The sequence below is a fragment of the Takifugu flavidus genome, chromosome 2 (genome assembly GCF_003711565.1).
Source record: "Takifugu flavidus isolate HTHZ2018 chromosome 2, ASM371156v2, whole genome shotgun sequence".
Lineage (NCBI taxonomy): Eukaryota > Metazoa > Chordata > Actinopteri > Tetraodontiformes > Tetraodontidae > Takifugu > Takifugu flavidus.
Genome location: NC_079521.1, coordinates 2,118,264 through 2,144,871, shown reverse-complemented (window position 1 = coordinate 2,144,871; position 26,608 = coordinate 2,118,264). Strand labels below are relative to the sequence as shown.

Sequence of the window (26,608 nt, the reverse complement as noted above, 5' to 3'; positions counted from 1 at the left end):
GGTTGAAGCCATGAGTTGGTTGGTTTATCTGCTGGAGGAAACCAACTGACTCCAGTCATGAGATGAAGCCATTTCTAAATTTGTCATTTACAACATCTACAATCTGGTGGTTTACTTTGAGTTTTATTGTTTCTACATCAAAAATCAAAACATAGAACATAAACAATGATTATACTGTAAAATAAAACTGTTGAAGACAGGATGTGACGCTGGAGGTCAGGATGTAGAGGAGGAGGAGGAGGAGGAGGAGGAGGAGGGCTTTGGGAGCTCTGGAATTGTTGTTTATTTTTTCCAGAACCTCATCTTTTTCCTGATCCATCCACAGAAGCTTTTTTTCTCCTGCTTCTTTGATACTTGAAGCTGCAGAAAAGAGAGAGTGTGTTTTAGATTTTACTGAACATAATCTGAAATCTTCTGGAAGAGGAACAAAGGTAAAAGCATCTCACCTCAAGTTGGAGGATCGCTTCAGAGAGCCTCTGGAGCTCCTCTTTGTTCTTTGCCTCCTCATGTGTCCTGAAACGTTGGCTCTCGTTGATCTTGTGCTCCAGCTCTTCGTTCATCTGGACCCATGTCTGAGCGGTCCTCTCCCACCGCTGATGAACATCAGCCAGCATCCTGTTAAAGTTCTCTTCTTTAACCACCAGCTGCTGCTTCATCAACTCTTCTTTTTGCAGGATCTTCTCATGATATTTTTGTGTCTCTTCATCAAGAAGTTTCTGGAACGTTTTTTCTTCCAGAAAGAGCTGCTGCCTCATGGCCTCTTTCTCTTCATGAGATCTTTGCCTTTCTTCCTGCAGCTTCGTCTCAAATTCCTCCTGGATCACAAGGAGCTTCTGATTCAGGCCTTCCTCCTGCTCCATCAGCTCTCTCCTGTGTGTCTCCTCGTTCTCCTGCTGCTGGCTGTGGAGGGTTTCCTCCAGAGAAGCACATTTCAGCTCGCTCTCCTTCAGAGCAGCTTGTGTGCTGTTCAGCAGGGTCAGGGCCTCCACATGGGCCACAGTTCTCATTTGTCGCCTCTTCACTGCCCTGCTGAGCTGCTCCTCCTTCTCAGCCAGGGCTTCTCTGAGATGCTGGACCTCTTCCCTCCAAGTCTCCATGGATGATTCTTGCATCAGCTGCTGAGTTTCTCTCTGTGCCATTGATGCGTCTGCTGGTCACCAGTGTGGTACAAGAGTGTTGAGCTCCTCAGGCGTGTGCTGATGAGGTAGAGCTGATGTGTTTGATCTGCCAGTTCGGTTTGATCCTTTGATTCCATTGATCTGATATGAAGAGCAATTTTGACATCAATGACATAAAGAAGATCAAAGACTAAAATGCCAACTTAAGATAAAGTTGGAGGGCCAACTGTATTGCGTCGGGGTAACGTATTGCGTCACTTCCTGTCTTCTAAATCGTTCGTTGGTTGCACTGTGCACGGTGTTTGTGTTGTATTAAATTTACTTAAAATTGAACACGTAGTGTGTTGTATTCACTTTACTTAAAATTTGAACACTTGGGACATTCTAGTCACTCGATAACAACAGTGAGAAACAACCCATATTAAACAAATACAGGGCTTCGCCGATTATTAGCGTTAGCATGGCCTAACCGTCTGTTCCACCCGGTGTCTTTGTTCAGCGTGTGAAATGTTTAGTTACTCCTCTGCCTCCTTTAGTGAAGGGAATAGGTGCAGAAAGTGTGGTTTATTTACGGCTATGGAGGCGAGATTGGCGAGCTTGAGACGCGGTTCCGCAGCTTGGAGTTAGCTGGAGTTGCGTCAGGTAGCCAGGAGAAGCTAGCTGCTGCGGAGCCGCCTAGCGTAGCTTCAGCTAGCGGCCCCCGGCAGCAGCCGGCTCGCCAGGGCGGCTGGGAGACGGTTCGCAGGAAGCGGAGCCCCAAACAAAGGCCCACGGTGCCCCACCACCCGCTTCCGTGGCTCATCGTTTTCCCCACTCGGCGACACCCGCTGAGAAACCGACCCTGGTAATTTGCGACTCTGTTTTGCGCTACGTGAAGCCGACTCCAGCGACCATAGTTAAGAGCATTCCGGGGGCCAGAGCGGGCGACATAGAAGCCAATTTAATGCTCCTGGCGAGACGTAAACGTAAATTTGGTAAAGTTTTCATTCACGTCGGAGCCAACGACACCCGGCTTCGTCAGTCGGAGGTCACCAAAATTAAAATAGAGTCGTGTGCAGCTACGCAAAAACGATGTCGGACTCCGGAGCATTTTTCTTTCATAAATGTAATAGTTCGCGGAGGGTGTAGACAGCCGGGCCCTCTGATTAGCCCGGAGTCTCCACCTACGAAGCGAGGTGTGGACGGGGCAGCCTTCCGATTGGTTCCGAAGGCGGAAGCCGGGCCCCGAGGGCCCCCGATCATCCGAGCCCAATAAGAAGGCCGCGCGTCAGGGCGCCTGGAATCGACCTGCGAAAATTTGGATTGAGGTAAGTCAGCTTTTCATATTTGCGTGCTTTTTGCGTGCTCGACGCATATCTTTGCAATAGCACCTGTAAATGTGCTCGAAAGCTAACTTTTGCCGTGAAAAAACAACTTTCCGCTAGCGGGATAATGTCGCTAATCGCATCTATAGACATTGTGTTATTGAGGTGCCTCCATGCTCGAATTGCTTGTTTGCCTTCTTTGTTTCCGAATTAAATGTTTACGTTCAATGTTGTGACCTACATGCCTATTGAGTATTACAAACAAAAGAATGTCCATGAGTGTGCAGGGACAATACAGCCTTGTCAGGTGGGAAGTGGGGGGACAATACAGCCAAGAAAGGTGAGGGCAGCCAGATGTGGGCAGCAAGTACCTGGGAAGTGCCTTGCTTGGTGGCAGTAGTAATCTCTGGGTTAGTTGTTTGCTTGCACGTGACACTTTGCTTTGGTTGTTTTTTTCAGATAAACCTTCTGCAATGGACCCATTGATGCCATCACTGTGTATTCTGGACACGAGTGTGCCACAGGATGGGCAGCAGTGCGTTCTGAAGGCGTCGAAAGAGGCACGGGACCAGTCGAAACCACATCAGCCCACTGATGAGTGGACTGAGATGTCTTAAGACTGCCTGTGATGAAGGTAAGGTAATCAGGGTCAAATATATGTTTTGATGCTCAGTTGACTCACTCTACTTGGACAAATGTGGCATTAAAGACATAACCGTTTGTCTTCAGCTAAAAGGAGATGCCGCCTGGTCACCCAAAATCCCTCAGAGGTGCAGTGGATGGGTCAGCTAATTCTGACTTTTGGCAAATACCGAGGCAAAATCTTCCAGTGGCTGGTGGAAAACGATGTTGACTACATTAAATAGTAAGTGTGCTGTTCTAAACAAAATTAATCTTTGCTCATTCTTGTCCCGTTAAGCGATTCATAATTAAATGTGATATTTCAGTATCGTCGATCGCCACGTTAAAGAGAAGCAGCGGCCAGAGAGAGGACCGATAAATGAGGAGTGGATTAAGGATTACCTCCAGTTCTTCCCGCAAGTCTCCTGCCACCTGGAGATGTGTGTGGACAGAGCCATTTACGGACAGGGTGAAATGTAATTGTTAATATTATGCACAAGCTTAGTGAGGACTGAAGCTACATTTTAGACGAGTTGTGTTTACGTTGGCCTTTTTCTCCCCCATTTCACTAAAGCTGCAGCACAAAAGGCCAAAAGACCTGGAAAACAGAGCCGGCCAGCTTCTGCACACAAGTCCGTCAGACGCACCGCTCCATCGTCGACGGCAAGATCGCCGTCTGAACCACACATCGAGGTGCCTCTTTGCTCCATATCCTGGGGACGCCACACTAAAGTGTGCCAATACGAAAACTTAGACTAAAACGCATCCTTTCAGGACAAACATGGAAAGATGAAGTGGAGGAAGGTCCTGAAGGATGACAGGATGTGGTTTCAGACATACTGTCCAAACAGCAAAATGTCATCATCTCCACGACTTGAAGGCCAGACTTTTGACACTTTTGCAGACTTTCAAAGGGCTGTGGACATTCTTTTGGGAGCCCTTTTCCAGGTGTAAGCAAAGAAAATTGGAGTGTTTGATTGACTGCACTTGACAATAAATGCTTCTTTGTACTTGACAATAAATGCTTCTTTGTACTTGACAATAAATGCTTCTTTGAATACAATGCACATGTCTCATTTGGATTCTTTCACGCACGGGCACGACTTTCCAGTCCACACCCGAGACATGCAGGACCTTGAGGCCGTTAAAAAAATGATAAAATAAGGCTGTCAACAGGTCATGGTCATGGCTTTTTCATTTTTATTTTGTAGCCCTCGTTGGGAATTAAGTGTTCTTGCTCTTCAGTGTCACCTGGGTGAGTTTTCTGGGCCACCACAATGTAGGAACCTGCAAGGGACCAATGACAGCATCATCACTGTTTTTCTTGCACAACAAATGTTATTCCTCAACTACAGCAAGCAACAAGCCATCTGCTGGATGGAAAAAATGAATGCAGGGCAAAGCGATGACAGTCTGTGGGTGTAGTAGTATTTGAACATACAAGTGATGTTATTTGTGCCATTAGGTGCAGTCAGAAATTGAAAAGATGGTAAAGAATACCATGCTCGGGCCTGTTGTTGCTTGCTGTAGTTGAGGAATAACATTTGTTGTGCACGAAAAACGTTCGCGAAGAATGGTTTGACAGGAGGGGGTTCTGAGGGAACCCTGACACATGTTCTACCTCAACACCATAAATCAGAACTAGATCTAGGGTGTGGTTGAAGCCATGAGTTGGTTGGTTTATCTGCTGGAGGAAACCAACTGACTCAAGGAATGAGATGAAGCCATTGCTAAATTTGTCATTTACAACATCTACAATCTGGTGGTTTACTTTGAGTTTTATTGTTTCTACATCAAAAATCCAAACATAGAATATAAACAATGATTATACTGTAAAATAAAACTGTTGAAGACAGGATGTGACGCTGTGGAGGTCAGGATGTAGAGGGAGAGGAGGAGGAGGAGGAGCTCTGGAATTGTTGTTTATTTTTTCCAGAACCTCATCTTTTTCCTGATCCATCCACAGAAGCTTTTTTTCTCCTGCTTCTTTGATACTTGAAGCTGCAGAAAAGAGAGAGTGTGTTTTAGATTTCACTGAACATCATCTGAAATCTTCTGGAAGAGGAACAAAGGCGAAAGCATCTCACCTCAAGTTGGAGGATCGCTTCAGAGAGCCTCTGGAGCTCCTCTTTGTTCTTTGCCTCCTCCTGTTGCCTGAAACGTTGGCTCTCCTCGAACTTGTGCTCCAGCTCTTCATTCATCTGGACCCATGTCTGAGCGGTCCTCTCCCACCGCTGATGAACATCAGCCAGCATCCTGTTAAAGTTCTCTTCTTTAACCACCAGCTGCTGCTTCATCAACTCTTCTTTTTGCAGGATCTTCTCGTGATATTTTTGTGTCTCTTCATCAAGAAGTTTCTGGAACTTTTTTTCTTCCAGAAAGAGCTGCTGCCTCATGGCCTCTTTCTCTTCATGAGATCTTTGCCTTTCTTCCTGCAGCTTCCTTCAAATTCCTCCTGGATCACAAGGAGCTTCTGATTCAGGCCTTCCTCCTGCTCCATCAGCTCTCTCCTGTGTGTCTCCTCGTTCTCCTGCTGCTGGCTGTGGAGGGTTTCCTCCAGAGAAGCACATTTCAGCTCACTCTCCTTCAGAGCAGCTTGTGTGCTGTTCAGCAGGGTCAGGGCCTCCACATGGGCCACAGTTCTCATTTGTCGCCTCTTCACTGCCCTGCTGAGCTGCTCCTCCTTCTCAGCCAGGGCTTCTCTGAGCTGCTGGACCTCTTCCCTCCAAGTCTCCATGGATGATTCTTGCTTCAGCTGCTGAGTTTCTCTCTGTGCCATTGATGCGTCTGCTCGTCACCAGTGTGGTACAAGAGTGTCGAGCTCCTCAGGCGTGTGCTGATGAGGTGGAGCTGATGTGTTTGATCTGCCAGTTCGGTTTGATCCTTTGATTCCATTGATCTGATATGAAGAGCAATTTTGACATCAATGACATAAAGGAGATCAAAGACTAAAATGCCAACTTAAGATAAAGTTGGAGGGCCAACTGTATTGCGTCGGGGTAACGTATTGCGTCACTTCCTGTCTTCTCAACGTTCGTTGGTTGCACTGTGCACGGTGTTTCGGTTGTATTAAATTTACTTAAAATTGAACACTTGGGACATTCTAGTCACCTGATAACAACAGTGAGAAACAACCTATATTAAATAAATAGAGGGCTTCGCCGATTATTAGCATTAGCATGGCCTAACCGTCTGTTTCACCCGGTGTCTTTGTCTGTTCAGCGTGTGAAATGTTTAGTTGCTCATCTGCCTCCTTTAGTGAAGGGAATAGGTGCAGAAATTGTAGCTTATTGACGGCTCTGGAGGCGAGACTTAGCGAGCTTGAGACGCGGTTCCGCAGCTTGGAGTTAGCTGGAGTTGCGTCAGGTAGCCAGGAGAAGCTAGCTGCTGCGGAGCCGCCTAGCGTAGCTTCAGCTAGCGGCCCCCGGCAGCAGCCGGCTCGCCAGGGCGGCTGGGAGACGGTTCGCAGGAAGCGGAGCCCCAAACAAAGGCCCACGGTGCCCCACCACCCGCTTCCCGTGGCTCATCGTTTTCCCCACTCGGCGACACACCCGCTGAGAAACCGACCCTGGTAATTTGCGACTCTGTTTTGCGCTACGTGAAGCCGACTCCAGCGACCATAGTTAAGAGCATTCCGGGGGCCAGAGCGGGCGACATAGAAGCCAATTTAATGCTCCTGGCGAGACGTAAACGTAAATTTGGTAAAGTTTTCATTCACGTCGGAGCCAACGACACCCGGCTTCGTCAGTCGGAGGTCACCAAAATTAAAATAGAGTCGTGTGCAGCTACGCAAAAACGATGTCGGACTCCGGAGCATTTTTCTTTCCTAAATGTAAAGTTCGCGGAGGGTGTAGACAGCCGGGCCCTCTGATTAGCCCGGAGTCTCCACCTATGAAGCGAGGTGTAGACGGGGAAGCCTTCCGATTGGTTCCGAAGGCGGAAGGCGGGCCCCGAGGGCCCCCGATCATCCGAGCCCAATAAGAAGGCCGCGCGTCAGGGCGCCTGGAATCGACCTGCGAAAATTTGGATTGAGGAAAGTCAGCCGATCTTTCCTACAGTGCTTTTCATATTTGCGTGCTTTTTGCGTGCTCGACGCATATCTTTGCAATAGCACCTGTAAATGTGCTCGAAAGCTAACTTTTGCCGTGAAAAAACAACTTTCCGCTAGCGGGATAATGTCGCTAATCGCATCTATAGACATTGTGTTATTGAGGTGCCTCCGTGCTCGAATTGCTTGTTTGCCTTCTTTGTTTCCGAATTAAATGTTTACGTTCAATGTTGTGACCTACATGCCTATTGAGTATTACAAACAAAGGAATGTCCATGAGTGTGCAGGGACAATACAGCCTTGTCAGGTGGGAAGTGGGGGGACAATACAGCCAAGAAAGGTGAGGGCAGCCAGATGTGGGCAGCAAGTACCTGGGAAGTGCCTTGCTTGGTGGCAGTAGTAATCTCTGGGTTAGTTGTTTGCTTGCACGTGACACTTTGCTTTGGTTGTTTTTTTCAGATAAACCTTCTGCAATGGACCCATTGATGCCATCACTGTGTATTCTGGACACGAGTGTGCCACAGGATGGGCAGCAGTGCGTTCTGAAGGCATCGAAAGAGGCACGGGACCAGTCGAAACCACATCAGCCCACTGATGAGTGGACTGAGATGTCTTAAGACTGCCTGTGATGAAGGTAAGGTAATCAGGGTCAAATATATGTTTTGATGCTCAGTTGAGTCACTCTACTTGGACAAATGTGGCATTAAAGACATAACCGTTTGTCTTCAGCTAAAAGGAGATGCCGCCTGGTCACCCAAAATCCCTCAGAGGTGCAGTGGATGGGTCAGCTAATTCTGACTTTTGGCAAATACCGAGGCAAAATCTTCCAGTGGCTGGTGGAAAACGATGTTGGCTACATTAAATAGTGAGTGTGCTGTTCTAAACAAAATTAATCTTTGCTCATTCTTGTCCCGTTAAGCGATTCATAATTAAATGTGATATTTCAGTATCGTCGATCGCCACGTTAAAGAGAAGCAGCGGCCAGAGAGAGGACCGATAAATGACGAGTGGATTAAGGATTACCTCCAGTTCTTCCCGCAAGTCTCCTGCCACCTGGAGATGTGTGTGGACAGAGCCATTTACGGACAGGGTGAAATGTAATTGTTAATATTATGCACAAGCTTTTCGGAACGCAGTGAGGACTTAAGCTACATTTTAGACGAGTTATGTTTACGTTGGCCTTTTTCTCCCCCATTTCACTAAAGCTGCAGCAGAAAAGGCCAAAAGACCTGGAAAACAGAGCCGGCCAGCTTCTGCACACAAGTCCGTCAGACGCACCGCTCCATCGTCGACGGCAAGATCGCCGTCTGAACCACACATCGAGGTGCCTCTTTGCTCCATATCCTGGGGACGCCACACTAAAGTGTGCCAATACGAAAACTTAGACTAAAACGCATCCTTTCAGGACAAACATGGAAAAATGAAGTGGAGGAAGGTCCTGAAGGATGACAGGATGTGGTTTCAGACATACTGTCCAAACAGCAAAATGTCATCATCTCCAGGACTTGAAGGCCAGACTTTTGACACTTTTGCAGACTTTCAAAGGGCTGTGGACATTCTTTTGGGAGCTCTTTTCCAGGTATAAGCAAAGAAAATTGGAGTGTTTTATTGACTGCACTTGACAATAAATGCTTCTTTGTACTTGACAATAAATGCTTCTTTGAATACAATGCACATGTCTCATTTGGATTCTTTCACGCACGGGCACGACTTTCCAGTCCACACCCGAGACATGCAGGACCTTGAGGCCGTTAAAAAAATGATAAAATAAGGCTGTCAACAGGTCATGGTCATGGCTTTTTCATTTTTATTTTGTAGCACTCGTTGGGAAATTAAGTGTTCTTGCTCTTCAGTGTCACCTGGGTGAGTTTTCTGGGCCACCACAATGTAGGAACCTGCAAGGGACCAATGACAGCATCATCACTGTTTTTCTTGCACAACAAATGTTATTCCTCAACTACAGCAAGCAACAAGCCATCTGCTGGATGGAAAAAATGAATGCAGGGCAAAGCGATGACAGTCTGTGGGTGTAGTAGTATTTCAACATACAAGTGATGTTATTTGTGCCATTAGGTGCAGTCAGAAATTGAAAAGATGGTAAAGAATACCATGCTCGGGCCTGTTGTTGCTTGCTGTAGTTGAGGAATAACATTTGTTGTGCAAGAAAAACGTTTGCGAAGAATGGTCTGACAGGAGGGGGTTTTGAGGGAACACTGACACATGTTCTATCTCAACACCATAGGTCAGAACTAGATCTAGGGTGTGGTTGAAGCTATGAGTTGGTTGGTTTATCTGCTGGAGGAAACCAACTGACTCAAGGAATGAGATGAAGCCATTGCTAAATTTGTCATTTACAACATCTACAATCTGGTGGTTTACTTTGAGTTTTATTGTTTCTACATCAAAAATCCAAACATAGAATATAAACAATGATTATACTGTAAAATAAAACTGTTGAAGACAGGATGTGACGCTGTGGAGGTCAGGATGTAGAGGGGAGGAGGAGGGGGGGGGGCTCTGGAATTGTTTATTTTTTCCAGAACCTCATCTTTTTCCTGATCCATCCACAGAAGCTTTTTTTCTCCTGCTTCTTTGATACTTGAAGCTGCAGAAAAGAGAGAGTGTGTTTTAGATTTCACTGAACATCATCTGAAATCTTCTGGAAGAGGAACAAAGGCGAAAGCATCTCACCTCAAGTTGGAGGATCGCTTCAGAGAGCCTCTGGAGCTCCTCTTTGTTCTTTGCCTCCTCCTGTTGCCTGAAACGTTGGCTCTCCTCGAACTTGTGCTCCAGCTCTTCATTCATCTGGACCCATGTCTGAGCGGTCCTCTCCCACCGCTGATGAACATCAGCCAGCATCCTGTTAAAGTTCTCTTCTTTAACCACCAGCAGCTGCTTCATCAACTCTTCTTTTTGCAGGATCTTCTCGTGATATTTTTGTGTCTCTTCATCAAGAAGTTTCTGGAACTTTTTTTCTTCCAGAAAGAGCTGCTGCCTCATGGCCTCTTTCTCTTCATGAGATCTTTGCCTTTCTTCCTGCAGCTTCCTCTCAAATTCCTCCTGGATCACAAGGAGCTTCTGATTCAGGCCTTCCTCCTGCTCCATCAGCTCTCTCCTGTGTGTCTCCTCGTTCTCCTGCTGCTGGCTGTGGAGGGTTTCCTCCAGAGAAGCACATTTCAGCTCGCTCTCCTTCAGAGCAGCTTGTGTGCTGTTCAGCAGGGTCAGGGCCTCCACATGGGCCACAGTTCTCATTTGTCGCCTCTTCACTGCCCTGCTGAGCTGCTCCTCCTTCTCAGCCAGGGCTTCTCTGAGATGCTGGACCTCTTCCCTCCAAGTCTCCATGGATGATTCTTGCTTCAGCTGCTGAGTTCCTCTCTGTGCCATTGATGCGTCTGCTCGTCACCAGTGTGGTACAAGAGTGTCGAGCTCCTCAGGCGTGTGCTGATGAGGTGGAGCTGATGTGTTTGATCTGCCAGTTCGGTTTGATCCTTTGATTCCATTGATCTGATATGAAGAGCAATTTTGACATCAATGACATAAAGGAGATCAAAGACTAAAATGCCAACTTAAGATAAAGTTGGAGGGCCAACTGTATTGCGTCGGGGTAACGTATTGCGTCACTTCCTGTCTTCTCAACGTTCGTTGGTTGCGCTGTGCACGGTGTTTGTGTTGTATTAAATTTACTTAAAATTGAACACTTGGTGTGTTGTATTCACTTTACTTAAAATTTGGGACATTCTAGTCACCTGATAACAACAGTGAGAAACAACCCATATTAAACAAATACAGGGCTCCGCCGATTATTAGCATTAGCATGGCCTAACCGTCTGTTTCACCCGGTGTCTTTGTCTGTTCAGCGTGTGAAATGTTTAGTTGCTCCTCTGCCTCCTTTAGTGAAGGGAATAGGTGCAGAAATTGTAGCTTATTGACGGCTCTGGAGGCGAGACTTAGCGAGCTTGAGACGCGGTTCCGCAGCTTGGAGTTAGCTGGAGTTGCGTCAGGTAGCCAGGAGAAGCTAGCTGCTGCGGAGCCGCCTAGCGTAGCTTCAGCTAGCGGCCCCCGGCAGCAGCCGGCTCGCCAGGGCGGCTGGGAGACGGTTCGCAGGAAGCGGAGCCCCAAACAAAGGCCCACGGTGCCCCACCACCCGCTTCCCGTGGCTCATCGTTTTCCCCACTCGGCGACACCCGCTGAGAAACCGACCCTGGTAATTGGCGACTCTGTTTTGCGCTCCGTGAAGTCGACTCCAGCGACCATAGTTAAGAGCATTCCGGGGGCCAGAGCGGGCGACATAGAAGCCAATTTAAAGCTCCTGGCGAGACGTCAACGTAAATTTACGTAAAGTTATTATTCACGTCGGAGCCAACGACACCTGGCTTCATCAGTCCGAGGTCACCAAAATTAACATAGAGTCGGTGTGCAGCTACGCAAAAACGATGTGGGACTCCGGAGCATTCTCTGGTCCCCTCCCCAATCTGGCCAGCGAGGAGATGTTTAGCCGCATGTCGTCGCTTCGTCGCTGGCTGTCACGGTGGTGCCCCGAAAACCAGGTGGCCTTTATAGACTATTGGAGCACTTTTTGGGGGAAACCTGGTCTGATTAGGAGAGACGGTGTCCATCCCACACGGGATGGTGCCTCTCTCATTTCTAGTAACTTGGCTAATTTTATTAGACCCAAAGTGACCTGACAATCCAGGGTCCAGACCAGGGTGCAGAGTTGTGGTCTTACACACCTCTCTGCTGCTTCCATAGAACCCTCATCCACCAACAATAACATATTTAACACTATAGAGGTAGTCTCTGTTCCACGGTTAAAAGTTCACCAAGCACAGAGCAGGGAGCGGTCAATCACCATAATCTTATTAAAATTAATACCAAAGCACAAGTTGGAGAAACTAATATATATAATAACATTAGATCTCTTTTGTGTAAATCCCTGTTAGTGCACGACCTGATAGCGGATCATCACATTGATTTATTTTGTCTTATTGAGACCTGGCTTCAGGAGGAGGAGTGTGTTAGCTTAAATGAATCTACTCCTACCCATCTTAATTATCATATTCCTCGTGTTACTGGTCGAGGAGGGGGAGTGGCAGCAATCTATCACTCCAAGTTATTAATTAATCCTAGACCAAAATATTCAGTTCATTTGAAAGCCTGACTCTTGGCATCACCCATCTGAACTGGAAGGCAGAAAAGCCACTTCTGTTTGTAGTTGTATATCGGCCCCCTGCTGGGCCACATTCAGAGTTCCTGTCTGAGTTCTCTGATTTCTTATCTGACTTGGTCCTTAGAACGGACAAAGTCATTATCATTGCACTGACTCCATCGCTACTTTTAAGGTCAGATAAGATAAAACCTTCCTCTTTGAAAAAGCTTATTGTTACTAATTCTGTAGTTCCAGTTACTATCATAGACTAATGATCATACTTAGGGGGTCGTCTAATCATTAGGTCACATCTTAGCTATGCTGCTATAGGCCGAGGCTGCCGGGGTCCAGAAACATGATCACCTGACAGGCCTCTGTCACCCCACTGGGTCATGGTTTCCTCTCCTCTCCTCTCCTCTCCTCTCCTCTCCTCTCCCTCCTCTCCTCTCCTCTCCTCCTCAAGCAGACTAGTTATGCTGATTCCTGTGTAGTTTTTCTGCCCCCCCCCCCCCCCCCTATTCATTTACAGGTATCGCTGCCTTCGGAGCTGCATGATGACCTCTGGCCCCGCTGACCCGTTGTGCCTCTCCTCTCCTCTCCCTCCTCTCCTCTCCTCCTCTCCTCTCCTCTCCTCTCCTCTCCTCTCCTCTCCTCTCCTCTCCTCTCCTCTCCTCTCCTTTCCTCTCCTCCCCTTTCCTCTCCTCTCCTCTCCTCTCCTCTCCTCTCCTCTCCTCTCCTCTCCTCTCCAGCCCCCCCATCAGCAGGAGGGTCCCCCTACATGAGCCTGGTCCTGCTCAAGGTTTCTTCCTGTTAAAGGGGAGTTTTTCCTTGCCACTGTTGCTTGTCTGGGGTCAGGCCCTGGGATTCTGGAAAGCGCCTTGAAACAATTTTGATTGTATAAGACGCTATATAAATAAAGATTGATTTGATTTGATTTGCAGTGTCAAACAGTATTGCTGTCAGGTTGAATCCCAGTTATTGATATTATTTGTGTTTTTGAGGCTTTATTTTCTCATCCTGGTGTGTTTAAATCTGTTTACAGCCCCCATGGTCCAGTTTTCCTCATCCTGTACACGTTTAGCTGTAAAGCCGAAAAGCCACGATGATATTTCCGGTTTTAAAGTAACTCAAAGTCAGCCTGAAACTCACTCGGAGACAAAGACGGGGACCCTTGAATAACAAGCTGAATGAACAGAAGGTCTCTCTCGTTCATTCTCATAGGAAAAGTTCCCAGAGGTTTGGAAAAAAAACACATCTGTAAAACCTTTAAACTCAGTAAAACAAAAACAACTGACTAATTAATAATAGCTTTACTTGATGCCAAATCTTCAACTAAATATCACTTCATACTTAATCAAATGTAATTCCCCAGCCTGGCATGACATTTTGGAATTATGGGGTCATACTTTGTGTGTTGTTTGCCCATTTTTCCTTGTTTGAAATACGATTTTTTCCCCCCCATTTACATATATTTTGCACATCATTGACAAAAACAGATAAAACACTTCAAGAAAAACAGCAAAGTCAGGCTTTGCATTTCTTTGGCTTGATTTGCAGACAAGTCTGATTGTTCTATTGACACAAGAAGGGGATGTCAAGTCGGGTAAATGTGATATTACAACCCTACAGCTGTTAGATGAGGGCAGTGAGAGGCACTGAGGCCAGAATAAAGGCAGAACCTTGAGGGGCGCACCATTACACACCCCATCAGACTGTTGTTATCATTTATTACATTTAAAAAAAGGATGAAATGTGCTCGCCTGTAGTTCCTCATAATGATGAAAAGGGTTATGGTTGGTGGTCAAGAGCTGCTCGAAGTCTTAAAACCCTCTGGTGTAAATCTCCAACTGATTCTACCAGGAAAGTCGTTCCGCTCCTTCTATTTTGTATTATGTTTCTTGCTGTCAGGTCAATGTCACAGTCCTTTTTGCATCAGAACATCATATATATATATGTTTTTTTCCTTGATGGACCCTTCACCACCTCCTCGCCGCAGCAGCCTGACTGCTCAGGGGAAGGTGTTCTTGTTAGATCTGCCTTTCACCGTACGTGCACAGAGGTGGTAGATGCCGTAGGGCTGAATCCTGTATAAAGCCCAAATGCTCTCTCCTGCCTTTCAGCAAAATCGAGGACAATGTCTGCATATTTGGGCCCCTCAACTCAATAGCATTTGTAGACATCCCTAATAAATTTACAGGAGGTGAGAACAAGACCCTGAAAAGTGCAAGCAAATAGCTCCTTCATTACCAATTACAGGTGCAAATTGCCTAAGCTTTAAAATTAATCCAACAAAGCTGGGCCCTTTTGCACCCTAAAGCCTCTCTATAATTGAAGCATTCGCTGATCTTATCTGACATCCCAGGATGGCAAACACAGCCTGAATGACTCATTTTACCTCACTTGCCAGCAACAATACTGTGTCCTTGCAATGGTGGGATTAATCCGAAAATCATAGCGTAAATGACTGTGAAAATTCCTCACAGCACCTGAGCTAAAACCTCAGCCGCGCGGGTGGGACGCGTCGGTGGATTAAACAAATCTTATTTTGCCTAACTTCCTCGACGGCAAGTCACTATTAGCTGTGCGAAATGAGCAGATTTACATGAAATTTACATTACTTATTACAAAGTAGACTATTTCTGATCTTCTTCTTTTGTAATTCGCTGTCACGCATTTAAAAACATAGAAATGTTCATCTTGACTTAATGTCAACTTGTGACACTGCGAGTGAATAGAGCCTTAAAAAGCACGCCCTTCATCTCCCAAACCCTGTGTTGTGTTGCTATGTCTTTGAATGGATGTGAAGATAAAAGAAGGAGTTTTGGTAATATTATGATGAGTTATTGTGGCCAGCAGGCTAAATTATTCCTATAGTAAAGTGACTATAAACAACAACCTGATGTTGGGCAGCAGAACTCTCTTTTCAGGAGAAGCTTGGATTATACTTCCTGTTTTAAACCAGAAACTGGGCTCAATTTGTGCAATAAAATAAATGTATAATAACAATAAAATGATATGAATGACCTAATTAGTAAGCATAAGCCATTACAAGATATTCCATGAGTTTAGTAACGAGTAAGAGACATTTTCTTGCATGGCTAAAGTTTAGAATAGAAGAATATGTTGAGGCAAATGCAAGGAAGAACCAGTCCTGTCTGGCAATGACTGTGGCTTCTCCAGTCCTGACTCTGCATTTGCATAATGGAATTATGGGCTCAACCATGCTATGTCTTTAGTGGACCATTAGGCAGGCCTTTACTGGATTGTAATTAGTGGCTTATGCCCTTCACCTTCATTAGCATGCAAATGAAAATTCTGAGCACCAAGAAATATTTGGCACATTGGGAGAAAAATGCCAAAGTGATTAACAGGCAATCTGTAAGGGAATTGTCTATTTCTATCTATCACAGCACGGAGCACTTGAAATTAGAATTTGCAAAGTCCTGACAGATAGATCCGGAAGCAGCTGTTGAAATTCATTTTGATGAAGGTTGGTTGGTTGGTTGACCAAAAAAGGTCTCCACGGTTAAATAAAGACAGTTTCTAATTCCCGTCCATGTCACCAAAAACCCACATTTAAATACACGGAGCGAGAGACATGGAGAGACAGAGAGAGAGAGTTCTATTCAAACATATAAACTGGACACAAAGCAATTGAACTCCTAACCATCTCCTCCAATTTGCGAGTTTAATGGCGCTTTAATGTCGCTAATCATGGCTTCAACTGAACTTGCAAGACATGTCCACTCACTTTCCACCTGAAAGCTTTCGTCCCTTTCCACACATCACCTCTAACCTTGTGTCACCTCCAATGTGGGGAAATTAAAATTACCTTTAATTTGAGCTTTTTACCGCAGGCATGATTGTTACACTCTTAATATTAATAATATCTAGCAGGTATGATGGCAACCGACAGATTATCTGGAAAAGTGCGATGGTGGGATTATTTGTTTATATATTTATCCATTTGGCCTTAATGATGGTGGGAAAGTAGATTTCCAGTGTTAAGATTGGACTTTTGTTGGTTTTACTTCTTCACCGGGGTTGCTGTTTAGATGCAACCTTGAAAATGTTTTCTAAAATCTAACGCTGAGGAAGCCAGAATTCCTCCTGACAGAAGAGGGTGGAATAAACAGCCGGTTCCCAATGTTCCCCACCTGAAAGAACAGGGACAGAATGTGCACCGCAGTGGTTAAAAGCTGTAGCACAAATGCAAGGATAAAGACGGTGGAGGGAAACTAGTGGATAAAACCTGTTTTTTTTTAATCCAGCCAGTATGTCTGGGCTGTTTTTCCATTAAGAATCACATGAGGTGTTAAAGTGCAACTTGATCTGACTTTTTCATCATGGATGGATGGATGGAAGCACCATCCATCTCCTTCCTATGACAGCTCTCTAATAAATCCAGATCAGGAATCGTAGCTCCGGATTCAATGTGTGATTTATAGATGTGCCATATTTGGTTATTCCAACAAAAGGCAACCAAAAGATGTTTCCCTCAGTTTTTAATACTCACCCCTTTTCTGATGTCTGTCGACTTCTGTTTATATTGGACTTGTGCAGGTGTAGCACCACTAATTCTGCTCTGAAAAAGAAGAATAAAGGTTGTTGGGAGGTGAGCATTTTCTCTCAGTGTTTATGTTTCTTTCATCTTGTTTCTTTTTGATGAATTATTTAAATTGGTGCACAATCATAAAGCACAAAATCACATCCCTTCAGTGCATTAATTTGCATCATGGTAATGAATAAACATTACGTTTCCATTCTTGATGTGTCAATAGATTTAAAAAGAATATTGTCCGAATTTGAATATTCGCCAAATTTGTATCAAAAAAAATCTTTTGTATCACTTTGTCCATCTCAACAAAATAGAAGAAATATTAATATAAACCATTGTTTTCTTTTATTAAATAATTTTTAAAAAGAAAAAGATCACTGCACAGAAAGGAGGCCTCGTGAATAATTCATGCAATCATGTTTGTGTTTTTTTTTGTTTTTTAAGGAGGCTCTGTTGTTTCAGTAACCTGCCTCCTCCTTCACACCGGCCCCTGTCTTATTAATCAGCCCCCATCGATTTAGTGTTCAAAGTAATTAAAGCTCTGACATGTGCAGTTGATTCCGAGACATCTGTATGTGTCGTGAATACACAAGCAAACCCGTTAACACATTCCTGCAGTGACAGTCCTCGTGGTTTATTTCTCCTCCGTATTGTGTGACGACGCTTTACAAAGGCGTTTTGTCGTTTTTTCTGTTTTACCAGAAGAATTTACTAACAATGCTCGGTCATAAAATGAGCGCAAGAGAAACGGAACATTAGCCCCAGCAGACTTCGTCGTTATTTTGCTGAATATTTTCACAGTTGCAAGGCGGAAAACGACCCTCAGAAGAATTAAGGGAACATGGTGATCAGTGATCTGCGCTAATTGTACCTTGAGCTGCTCTATGCTTCTACTTGCGTGAACATAGCAAAGCAGCACATACACTTTACGTGTTTGTTTATTTGCAAGTGGTAAATTAGTCTGTTTTGTGATGGAATTTAGTGTGCAGATATGATGAGCCAACAATATTATAGCTGATTTAATGCTAGCTAGGGCTTGTTCAGCATGATTTGAGGCCACAGCCAGTGTAAGTGGACATGACGTTGTGACAGGGGGACGTGGGGCTACAAACAACCAAATTAACCTACAGTATATTTTACTATAACCACACTGGGCTCTGTCTACAAGTCAATGCTTGAATTATTTCCAAGTTTTCATTTCCTTACTTGCGGTTTTTGTCCATCAGGAGTATAAATGCTAAACTACTGTATAATGGTTATGTGGAGGTTGTACTCCTGACTCTGGATGAGCAGATTCAGATGGCTCAGTAGATTTACTGTCTGTCCGTCTCACACTTTTCCCATGTTTCCTCTCTTTCTCCGATTTCTCTGCCCAATAATGGCTAAACGGGGCGGTGGTGTCTCAGTCTGTAGGGAGCTATACTGGTAAGTGGAGGATCTTGATTCAAGGCCCAGTGCAATTGTTGGAATATAGCGGTCAAGATAAACAAATAAAGGGGGAAAAAGCCTAGAAATAATACCTTTTGCACCAATGCTTTACACCACTGAAATAAAAGGTCCTTCAGAAATCATCCTGAAAATTAGCTTCATTAACCGAGGCTAAAACACACCATTAGTTTCCTGATCAGGACACAGTTACTTTAAATGAAGAGTAAACTTTTAAAAGTACATTTAGTGAAGCAGGTACCCTCAAAGTACCTCGTTATGGAACTGAATACTTTCTGTGTAGAAAAGTGTGTTTTACACAGCCTGAGCAGGTGCTGGTTGTGCCCACACACTCATCTCCTTTTCCTCTCGCTGTTACTTCACCCATGCTTGTAGCCACAAACATGAACATCTTCCTTTTACTTTTCCCCACTGCCAGCTGGAACTCAGAATCAAATTCTTGACCATCTGCTTTAGAAGAACAACTGTTCTTTTGACTCTTGTTTTCAGGAAGTTCTGAGTCTGGTTGGGTCTTTTATGAAGCCTCTGGACACTAAACTTTTTCCTTTTTTGATGTTGGGCTTCTTTCTCCCTTTCACTCTGCTGTCCACCCTCATCCTGCCAATAATTCTGGTGCTGCCAGCCCTCTGCTAGCGCCGTAAAATGGACTTATGTTTCCATATAAAACGTTTGAATGATTGTTGGCTGAAGTGACACTTGAGCTGGACCAATCAGATTACGATTCCCACAGTTATCAGAACTTTCTCTCATCCCTTGATTAATGACTCAACTCTTTCCCTGTGACTGATTCGTAGTTGTTCTTAAGTCTCAGTTGTTCAGTCTTAGAATCTTTTTATCCTGCTACAGTTTTCACATATTTTCCTATATTGCCTTCGTTCCTGTCATGTTCCTTTAATGTAATTAGTATCTCATTCCTTCTTTTTTTAAATTATGCACCATCAGCGTTTTGCTTTTGACCCAATATTGTTGAATTAATTTCAGATTAAAGCTGATTGTTTCCTTGGTCTACATCCAGTCCTGCTTTCAGTGTTTAGAGAGATCGTAACAAAGATTTCGACATGGAAGATGATTATGACAGATAAGCCATGTATGTACACACTCCACAGAATGTTCAAAACAATTAAGAAGACATGTCCTTCCCTACAATCACACAGATGGAGGACAGGCCAGGCCAGAGTTTGGAGATGCGGTTACCAACGAGAAGCCTTCAGAGCGTGCTTACTTTCCTGCTTCCTTCTATTTGATGATTTGATATAAACCCGCTGACTCAGCATCAGGAACTGGACAGGGCACCAGTAACATGAGCTTGCATCCATAACGGTTGGGTTCTGCCTCCGTGTCTTAAAATGTTTAGTTTGTGCACTAAATGCTCCCTGCATGATAAACACTGAACAACCTTCATTAAGTGTTATGAACATGCATAACTAGGCTTCATGCCCCTAAAATGAATATGTGCCACTTAACATAGCAGTGGCGGATAAACAATTAGTATATTCAACCCTCAACGATGAAGCCTCCCACTACCCCTATTAAGAGATGGCGTCTTTATAGTTTATCCCCGCTGTTTTATGAATTCACAATTACACCTCATTAATGTGTCATTTGCATAATTACAAAGAATGGGGACACCATGCGCAGTGGGAATACACACTACCTTGAAGGAAAAAGTGCAACACAATATTCCGGGATGCAAAATGTATTTTAATGCTGCGCTTTTATCAGATGAGATGAATCTTAATGAAAGCGGCATTTAAAATCCAAGGATTATTTGAGTGCTGATGCAAAGTCGACAGCTGGACTTCACAAACTTGAAGGCGTACATTTTGTAAATATCCTTTTCTTGATAAATCCATGTGCAACCATGGGCATGAAACAAGGTTTGATTCCTAAATAATCTTAAAAAAAACCAAAATGGGAGTAATTCAAAGAAAAAAGCCTGATTTGCCTCATGCAGGTACTTTAACCCCCCTCTGTTGGTTACTCGTAAGATAAATGAAACCCCAGAAACAAATGACAGGTCTTTAGCTCAACTACAAAATGCAATTAACCAGCAAATGAGGCCAGGCAAGCTAGTCTGACCGGTTGTGCAATAAGCAACAGCTAGAGGGGCGGAGGGGGAAGTTGTGGCTGCAAACAGCTCCAGCACCTTCACCAGGCTGACAACTAGTACTGGAGCAGCAGGAGACCAGCTCATAGCAGACACCACATGGGGTCAAATGGCACTGGATGAAAAAGATATAGGAACAGACATTTTAAATACAGATTATTCAGATATTCCCACTGATTTTATGCAACTTTTTGTTGCCTTGTGGCGAGAATGGTCATCGTTTCTGTCTTTTCTTTTTCAGTATACACATGGGCAAAATAAATGAGGATTGGAATTTTCCAATGACACAAGTGAAGGCAGTGCTGAACACAGTATTTACAGCTGTTGGACTGTTTTTCTGCTCTTGGTGGAAGCAGGCTCTGCAGAAATTCCTCATGGTGATGCAATTAAAACCATGCCATGTAAATTCTGGGTAACCTTGCAGTTTGGTACAGAGGTCAGTTATTGCAAATTACACGGATGTCTTGTGATTTTTAGCAATTACAGCAGACGCTCACAGTATCCATCAAGTCATAGATCCTCACAGTCTTCTCCTTGGTTGTGGGAATAATGATGCAGGGATGCGTCAGCCTTACATTTACCATAGAAAATCACTACTGGAGTCTGCCACATACACAGGCAACATCGAATCTCAGTAAAAGACCAAGAAAAATATTCATACACAGCACATCGTTGCAGTTCAAAGTCTTTTTTTTTCCTGAATTTGGGTTCAAACCTGTTTTATCAGACTGTCTCCATCCTCTGTGTTTGTTCCTGCCTTTGGAATGTTTCACTGTGATGGAACTCTCTCCACTTCTTTAGAAAATTTGCTACATTTTTTTTCTTTTGGTCTGTAAAACTCCCTAAGGGCAGAGTAAGGCTTATAGCGTTCAATGATAATCTTCATATTATGCACTTTACGCAGGTAAAATAGTTGCTGGACTCCAGATCTGCAGTCAAAAGTCATTGATGAGTTCGGTTCACTGTCACAGGCAATCGTCAAGCGTCTGTAGTCCAATACTTTGCTAGAGCACTTTGTTCTCGGCCATGATACATCTTTATTAAGACAATCCCATTGCTCCTGTGCTTTACTCACACCCCATTAGTCTTTATCCACATCATGTAGTTACAAGCTCACTGTCACCAAGTGCAGTAGAAATACTCTGGGCAGCAGGAGGATAATTGCTCTAAGTTGTTCTCTATCTGCTCAGCTCATCAAGTCAAAAAAGACTTTGGCAAAGACACAATGAGCAGCCTACTGTACGATTGGAAATCAGGCTTAAATGTGAATAAAAAGCCTATGTACAGAGTGCAAGCATGTAGAACAAACCTGGTACTGCAGCGTTTCTCCCCCAGTTTGGACACAACTGTGTGCGTGAGGGTCCTGAGATTTATGGCAGCAGCTCACTATAGCTGGTGGAAGAATGTCTTTAGGGGTTTTCACAAGCCTCCATTTGTTTTGCACATTACTGATGCTTCCCTTAATGTGCTTGGAGCATCCCCTGGAGAAACTTGGATAGGGCTGTTCTCAAGTTCAGACTTCATTTAGTTTCCCCTAGTTCTTCTCTGGAGATAAAACCTGACATACAGACCTCTCTGGCTCTCCTGAGGAGCTATTAATACAAGAAAGGAACAGAGGTAATGAAAGGAGGTGCACGCCCCAGATCCACCTGGCAGACTTAGCATTGTCATGTTTATTTGGATCATACATAGGAAACAGATGAACAGGCAGCAGCAGCAGCAGCTTGTATTGATGGTGGAATGCTGATTGTCCAAATTTCTTTCAAGAACAGTAATTATCCAAACCTGATCAATACAGCTGATAAAAGTCTCTTTTCAATAATTCAATAATGTCGTGAACACATTTTCTTGTATAGTTTTTCTCCTTCTGCTTTCCCCATCCTCCCCCCTTCTCTGTATCCATCTACAGGTATCACTGACCTCATAGCTATGCCCTGACCTGATGACCTTTGACCCCGCTGACCTACTCAACACTTACATCGACAGCTTGTTGTAACTAGTGTGCTTCCATTATCTCTGCCTATTCCCTCCTCTATCTGTCCTCCTCCCCACTTCTCCTCTCTCTCTACCCAGCCCCCCCATCAGCAGGAGGGTCCCCCTTCATGAGCCTGGTCCTGCTCAAGGTTTCTACCTGTTAAAGGGGAGTTTTTCCTTGCCACTGTTGTTTGTTGGGGGTCAGGTGCTGGGATTCTGGAAAGCGCCTAGAAACAATTTTGATTGTAACAGACACTATATAAATAAAGATTGTTTGCCTGAATTTGGACACAGTGAAACAATGCTTATTGTATCGACTGTAAAGCTAAATGTCCCCCAGCAATTCACACTTGCATTCATTCACGGGTGGCAGACATACACTCAGGAATAAGCAAACATGTACATTGATACACCATAGACACAGATTCAGAGCTATCCTGAGGTCCAGTATATGTAGAATGAAAGGGGTCTGTGATCACACCAACAACCTCCTTATCATTCTACCACCTGAGGAATAGCCAAAGAACACTATAATTAAACAGCTTAAAGAGGATTTAAAGGATCTTACTGCAGACTGTGAGCTGAATAGTTAGTCATTATTTGCTCGTGAGGTGCATAACTCCTTGGAATTAGTAGTGAAATTAGCCCGTTGATTTGGGCCTCGCAGTCCTGCTGATACGTTTGTGGCTGTTTTTTAACTCCAACTCATTCATCATTGGGTCAATGTCATCCTTCCGCATTTAATGTCATATGACGCAAGAACGCTGTACAGTAAACAAGACAGCACAACGCCAGGCAGAGTAGCTTTCATTACCTCGATCCTAGAGGTGATTATGGGCAACGCTGCCCCAACCGGAACACTAGTATCTTGTGAGACATTGTAAGGCGTACTATTAAAATTTCACTCAACTTATCTAAAAATATTTCTTAAAAATAAATTTTTTGTTTGCAAATAATGTGTCTGCATCGTGACCTCAATAACTGCGTCCTGTTAAGTGGTAAGTGCCCAAAATCTGCATCCAAATCTTTACTTTATCGTGAAGGATGAGCAGCTTCAGGACGGCATCGATTTAAAAAGTGTGCCATATCGTTACACAAGCTGTACATAAACACTGTTTGCCTGTTGACAGGCTGCCTGGTGACAAATTCAGAATGTGAGAGGCAGGTACATCAGAGTCGTGGGGTAATTTAGCGGGACTCCATTCAAATTGCAGTCGAGTATGTCAGGAGCATGTGTGTGAGTAAAATTCTACCTCATTGAATGAAGGCCTGCATATCCAGCTACACACCAGTCAAGCACAACCTTATGCCCCCCCTCCTTTTGCTGCTAAATCAGCCCTGAAGGTGTGCTGTGGTATCTGGCCCAAGATGTAAGCAGTAGATCAAGACAAGCTTCTATCCTGAAAAACTTGGCTACTGGGTTTCCCTTCTGAATATGCATAGATCTGACTACTTTTAATTGTGCACATTGTTCAGCTGGTTTCTGTCAAGGGTGCCAATTGCTGACCTTACTACATACAGTTGTGTTTAGATGTTTGATAGGTGTGCCGTCAGCCGGTTCAATTAGCTAAACACTCAATCAGGTGCATCACTCATATTGGGTGTTTTGTGGGGGTCTGCAGCTCTTGAGTTCAGTCATGTCATGGTTCTGCTATTCTTCTCACCTCATGGAGTACTTTTCCATTTATCAATTAGCCATGCCCATCTTATCAAGACAACTCCACTCACCTGCTTACAATCAGACTGGTCCGATACAAAAACTCCTTCTCTCCACATACTGACTGTCAAACCTCCCTGTCTGCAACCTGCTACTTGAATCCTGGTAATTCCTGTGCCTATTCCTCTAATCCAACTTGTCACTCCCTGTTGACAGAGTCTTTTTTTAATTGCCAGACTGGTTTCACTGTGTATGCAGTTTGGATTATCCCATACTGGTAATGTCCTCCCCATTTCCCTGTGTCTGCTGCAAAACACATTAAAGCCACTACCAACTCTACCTGTGTGTCCACACTACAACTTGATCTTAAACGCATCCGTTACAAGCCCTTGTTGAGTGATGACAGTCCTGGGTTAACACCTGCAACTAGTCTAACCAATCAGGGTTGAGCAAATAGGTCTAATTGTAATACTGCCTCTTGCACCTGACACTATTTGTCAACAGCACTTCCTTATATCTCCCTCTCCCCTACTCACTCAGAAGTGCACAATACTCTAAAAGATGACATAATTTCAGATATCTCTCTCAGATATTAACCCACAATCTACCTTCTACTGTTGGCCTGTGGAACAAGCAGTTAACAAATTGAACTTCTTTTTGGCTTACACTACCCACCTCTTTAGACATCCTTCCTTTTCATGGAGACGTGAATTAAACATAGCAGTGCCACCTCAGCTGGACTCTGCCAACTACACAGTCTCCCATATAGACCTTTGGGGCTCGGTGGTGGGACTGGTCTGTTTATTTCTAAATCAAGAACATTCACTCCACTGCTCCCCTCATCCAAATATGTCTCCTTTGAATACCAACATACTCTGGTGACAGCTCCAGTTGAGGGCTACATGGTTGTTATCTTCCTTCCACCAGAACAACAGTGTGATTTTTTTTCCTCCATCCATGAGTGTCCTTTGACATGTAACAGATTCCCAATCCTCATCCTCACAGATCTGCCAAGAGCCTAATCTCATTCTTATTCAGAGCTGCTCTACAGAGACCCTCACAGTTACCCCACTGCACTCTCTCTCACCCATGGACTCGTTCCTCTACCACTCACTTCTCTTGCGTGGTCTCTTCCACCCTGCCCAGTTTCAGCACATTCAACTCTCTAGAGGTTAAAGATCCCACCCATGCTGTTTGCTCTACCCAGATGTCATCCATGGGTAGACTGTGTCCTCTATCCCCCAGGCTTGCTTTTTCTGTCCAGTCATGAGTGTGGCTATACCACACCCTTCAAACTCCAAATGGCACAAATCCCACGCACCTGATCATCTTGAGGCCTGCTCGTCCCTACAGCTGTCCTCTCCCAGCAAGAAAATAAAATCTAGTCATATTTATTTATGTAGCATCTGTTACAATGAAAATTGTGCTTTCCAGAATCCCAGGGCCTGACCCCCAACAAGCAACAGTGGCAAGAAAAACCCCTTTAACAGAAAGAAACTGAGCAGGACCAGGCTCCTCAGTGGGGAACCTCTTGCCAATGGATGGCTGAATTGATCATCATTCAAACACATACATTACAAGAAGCTATCAGTACAATAGATAAGGGGATCAGATGAGGTCAGTGCACAGCTATGAGGAGAGGAGAGGAGAGGAGAGGAGAGGAGAGGAGAGGAGAGGAGAGGAGAGGAGAGGAGAGGAGAGGAGAGGCAGCTATGAACCAGCAGGGTGACAGCAGCCTGTCAGGTGATCATGTTTCACCCCAGTGGCCCTCGGCCTATAGCAGCATAACTAAGATGTTAACCTAATAATTGGATGACTCTGACCCTCTAAATATGATAATTATTGTGATTATAATAATCAATACAAAATTACTAAGTCTAATCTTAAAAGTAAAGAGTTTGTCAGCCTCCTGTACCTGAATTAGGGAGCTGGTTCCACAGAAGGGGGCCTGATCGCTAAATTATTGGCCTGTCATTCCACATTTAAAGATTCTGGGGGCCACAATTAAACTAGCGGTCTACTGAGATTATAAGGTGCTTGTAGGTCAAGTGAGAAACTCATGCCTGGTCTCAATTCTCCTGGTTCTGTCCAGGACCATTGAGAGAGCAGGTTCAAAGTAGATTACCAAGTTCCTTGTCAAGAAAGCTGACACAACCCTCCAGCAGCTTCTCGGTGTTTGGTTCTCATTTTGCCTGAGTTATTAGATGCATTTGATTCAGTCAACCACTGCATCTTCTCTCACTATCTGGGCGTTCATTCAGGGTTTCGTAGCAAGGTGAGCTTTCAGCTTCTCGCCGGCTCCTACAGTTGGCCCCCAAGGATCAGTGCTGGGGCTGTTGCACTTCTTATATAGCCGTCCTTGCTATGCAGACGACATTTAGTTGTAGCTGTTGTTGTTTTCCCTGTAGCAGAGGTTGCAACTTGGCTCGTGGCCGCATGTGTCCCTGCAATAACCATAAAAAGGTTCCCCAAAAAAGAAAATTCAGCATGGACATCTTCATTTGCCTTCACCTCTAACGGCGCTGGCTTACCGGTGTGCTTGATATGTGGTGAGAAATGATCAAACACCAAAAAATGTAACGTTGAAAGTCATTTTCGCTGAAAAACACCCAACTGAAGATGAGCGAAA

The 26,608-nt window shown here is 44.5% G+C and overlaps 3 protein-coding genes and 2 long non-coding RNA genes across 6 annotated transcripts in view; 2 read left to right on the top strand and 3 right to left on the bottom strand.

The window, feature by feature from the left end:
• Positions 1–3,230, top strand: part of LOC130516522 (uncharacterized) — a 230,160-nt gene extending 226,930 nt beyond the window's left edge. The window contains exons 3-5 of the long non-coding RNA XR_008947512.1: positions 1,765–2,425; positions 2,882–3,056; positions 3,152–3,230. This is a non-coding gene — a long non-coding RNA (uncharacterized LOC130516522). The remainder of the gene's footprint in view (positions 1–1,764; positions 2,426–2,881; positions 3,057–3,151) is intronic.
• Positions 114–1,892, bottom strand: LOC130516458 (GRB10-interacting GYF protein 2-like). Of its 2 annotated transcripts, XM_057017557.1 has the most exons (3): positions 1,691–1,892; positions 447–1,259; positions 114–360 (listed from the first exon to the last, which is right to left on the bottom strand). In XM_057017557.1, exons 2-3 carry the CDS (start codon positions 1,137–1,139, stop codon positions 283–285), a joined length of 771 nt encoding a protein of 256 aa, XP_056873537.1. In that variant the 5' UTR covers positions 1,140–1,259; positions 1,691–1,892; the 3' UTR covers positions 114–282. The 2 variants fall into 2 exon arrangements, with proteins under 2 accessions (XP_056873537.1, XP_056873528.1); XM_057017548.1 differs by having other exon boundaries at positions 447–1,892.
• A 144-nt stretch (positions 3,231–3,374) lies between the features above and the next one.
• On the top strand, positions 3,375–3,737 carry LOC130516527 (uncharacterized). The gene is made up of 2 exons (XR_008947514.1): positions 3,375–3,519; positions 3,618–3,737. It is a non-coding gene; the product is annotated as an uncharacterized LOC130516527 (long non-coding RNA).
• An 873-nt stretch (positions 3,738–4,610) lies between these two features.
• LOC130516515 (golgin subfamily A member 6-like protein 25) lies at positions 4,611–5,470 on the bottom strand. Its single transcript, XM_057017627.1, has 2 exons — positions 5,131–5,470; positions 4,611–5,044 (listed from the first exon to the last, which is right to left on the bottom strand). Exons 1-2 carry the CDS (start codon positions 5,437–5,439, stop codon positions 4,967–4,969), a joined length of 387 nt encoding a protein of 128 aa, XP_056873607.1. The 5' UTR covers positions 5,440–5,470; the 3' UTR covers positions 4,611–4,966.
• A 4,122-nt stretch (positions 5,471–9,592) lies between these two features.
• On the bottom strand, positions 9,593–10,729 carry LOC130516489 (golgin subfamily A member 6-like protein 1). The gene is made up of 2 exons (XM_057017594.1): positions 9,783–10,729; positions 9,593–9,696 (listed from the first exon to the last, which is right to left on the bottom strand). Exons 1-2 carry the CDS (start codon positions 10,473–10,475, stop codon positions 9,619–9,621), a joined length of 771 nt encoding a protein of 256 aa, XP_056873574.1. The 5' UTR covers positions 10,476–10,729; the 3' UTR covers positions 9,593–9,618.
• Positions 10,730–26,608: the final 15,879 nt, after the last annotated feature.

Coding starts and splice junctions, on each gene's coding strand:
- LOC130516458 (XM_057017548.1), bottom strand. CDS start 1,139: ATGGCACAGAGAGAAACTCAGCAGCTGATGCAAGAATCATCCATGGAG. Junction 361..446: donor AAGCGATCCTCCAACTTGAG/GTGAGATGCTTT, acceptor TCTTTTCTGCAG/CTTCAAGTATCAAAGAAGCA.
- LOC130516515 (XM_057017627.1), bottom strand. CDS start 5,439: ATGAGGCAGCAGCTCTTTCTGGAAGAAAAAAAGTTCCAGAAACTTCTT. Junction 5,045..5,130: donor AAGCGATCCTCCAACTTGAG/GTGAGATGCTTT, acceptor TCTTTTCTGCAG/CTTCAAGTATCAAAGAAGCA.
- LOC130516489 (XM_057017594.1), bottom strand. CDS start 10,475: ATGGCACAGAGAGGAACTCAGCAGCTGAAGCAAGAATCATCCATGGAG. Junction 9,697..9,782: donor AAGCGATCCTCCAACTTGAG/GTGAGATGCTTT, acceptor TCTTTTCTGCAG/CTTCAAGTATCAAAGAAGCA.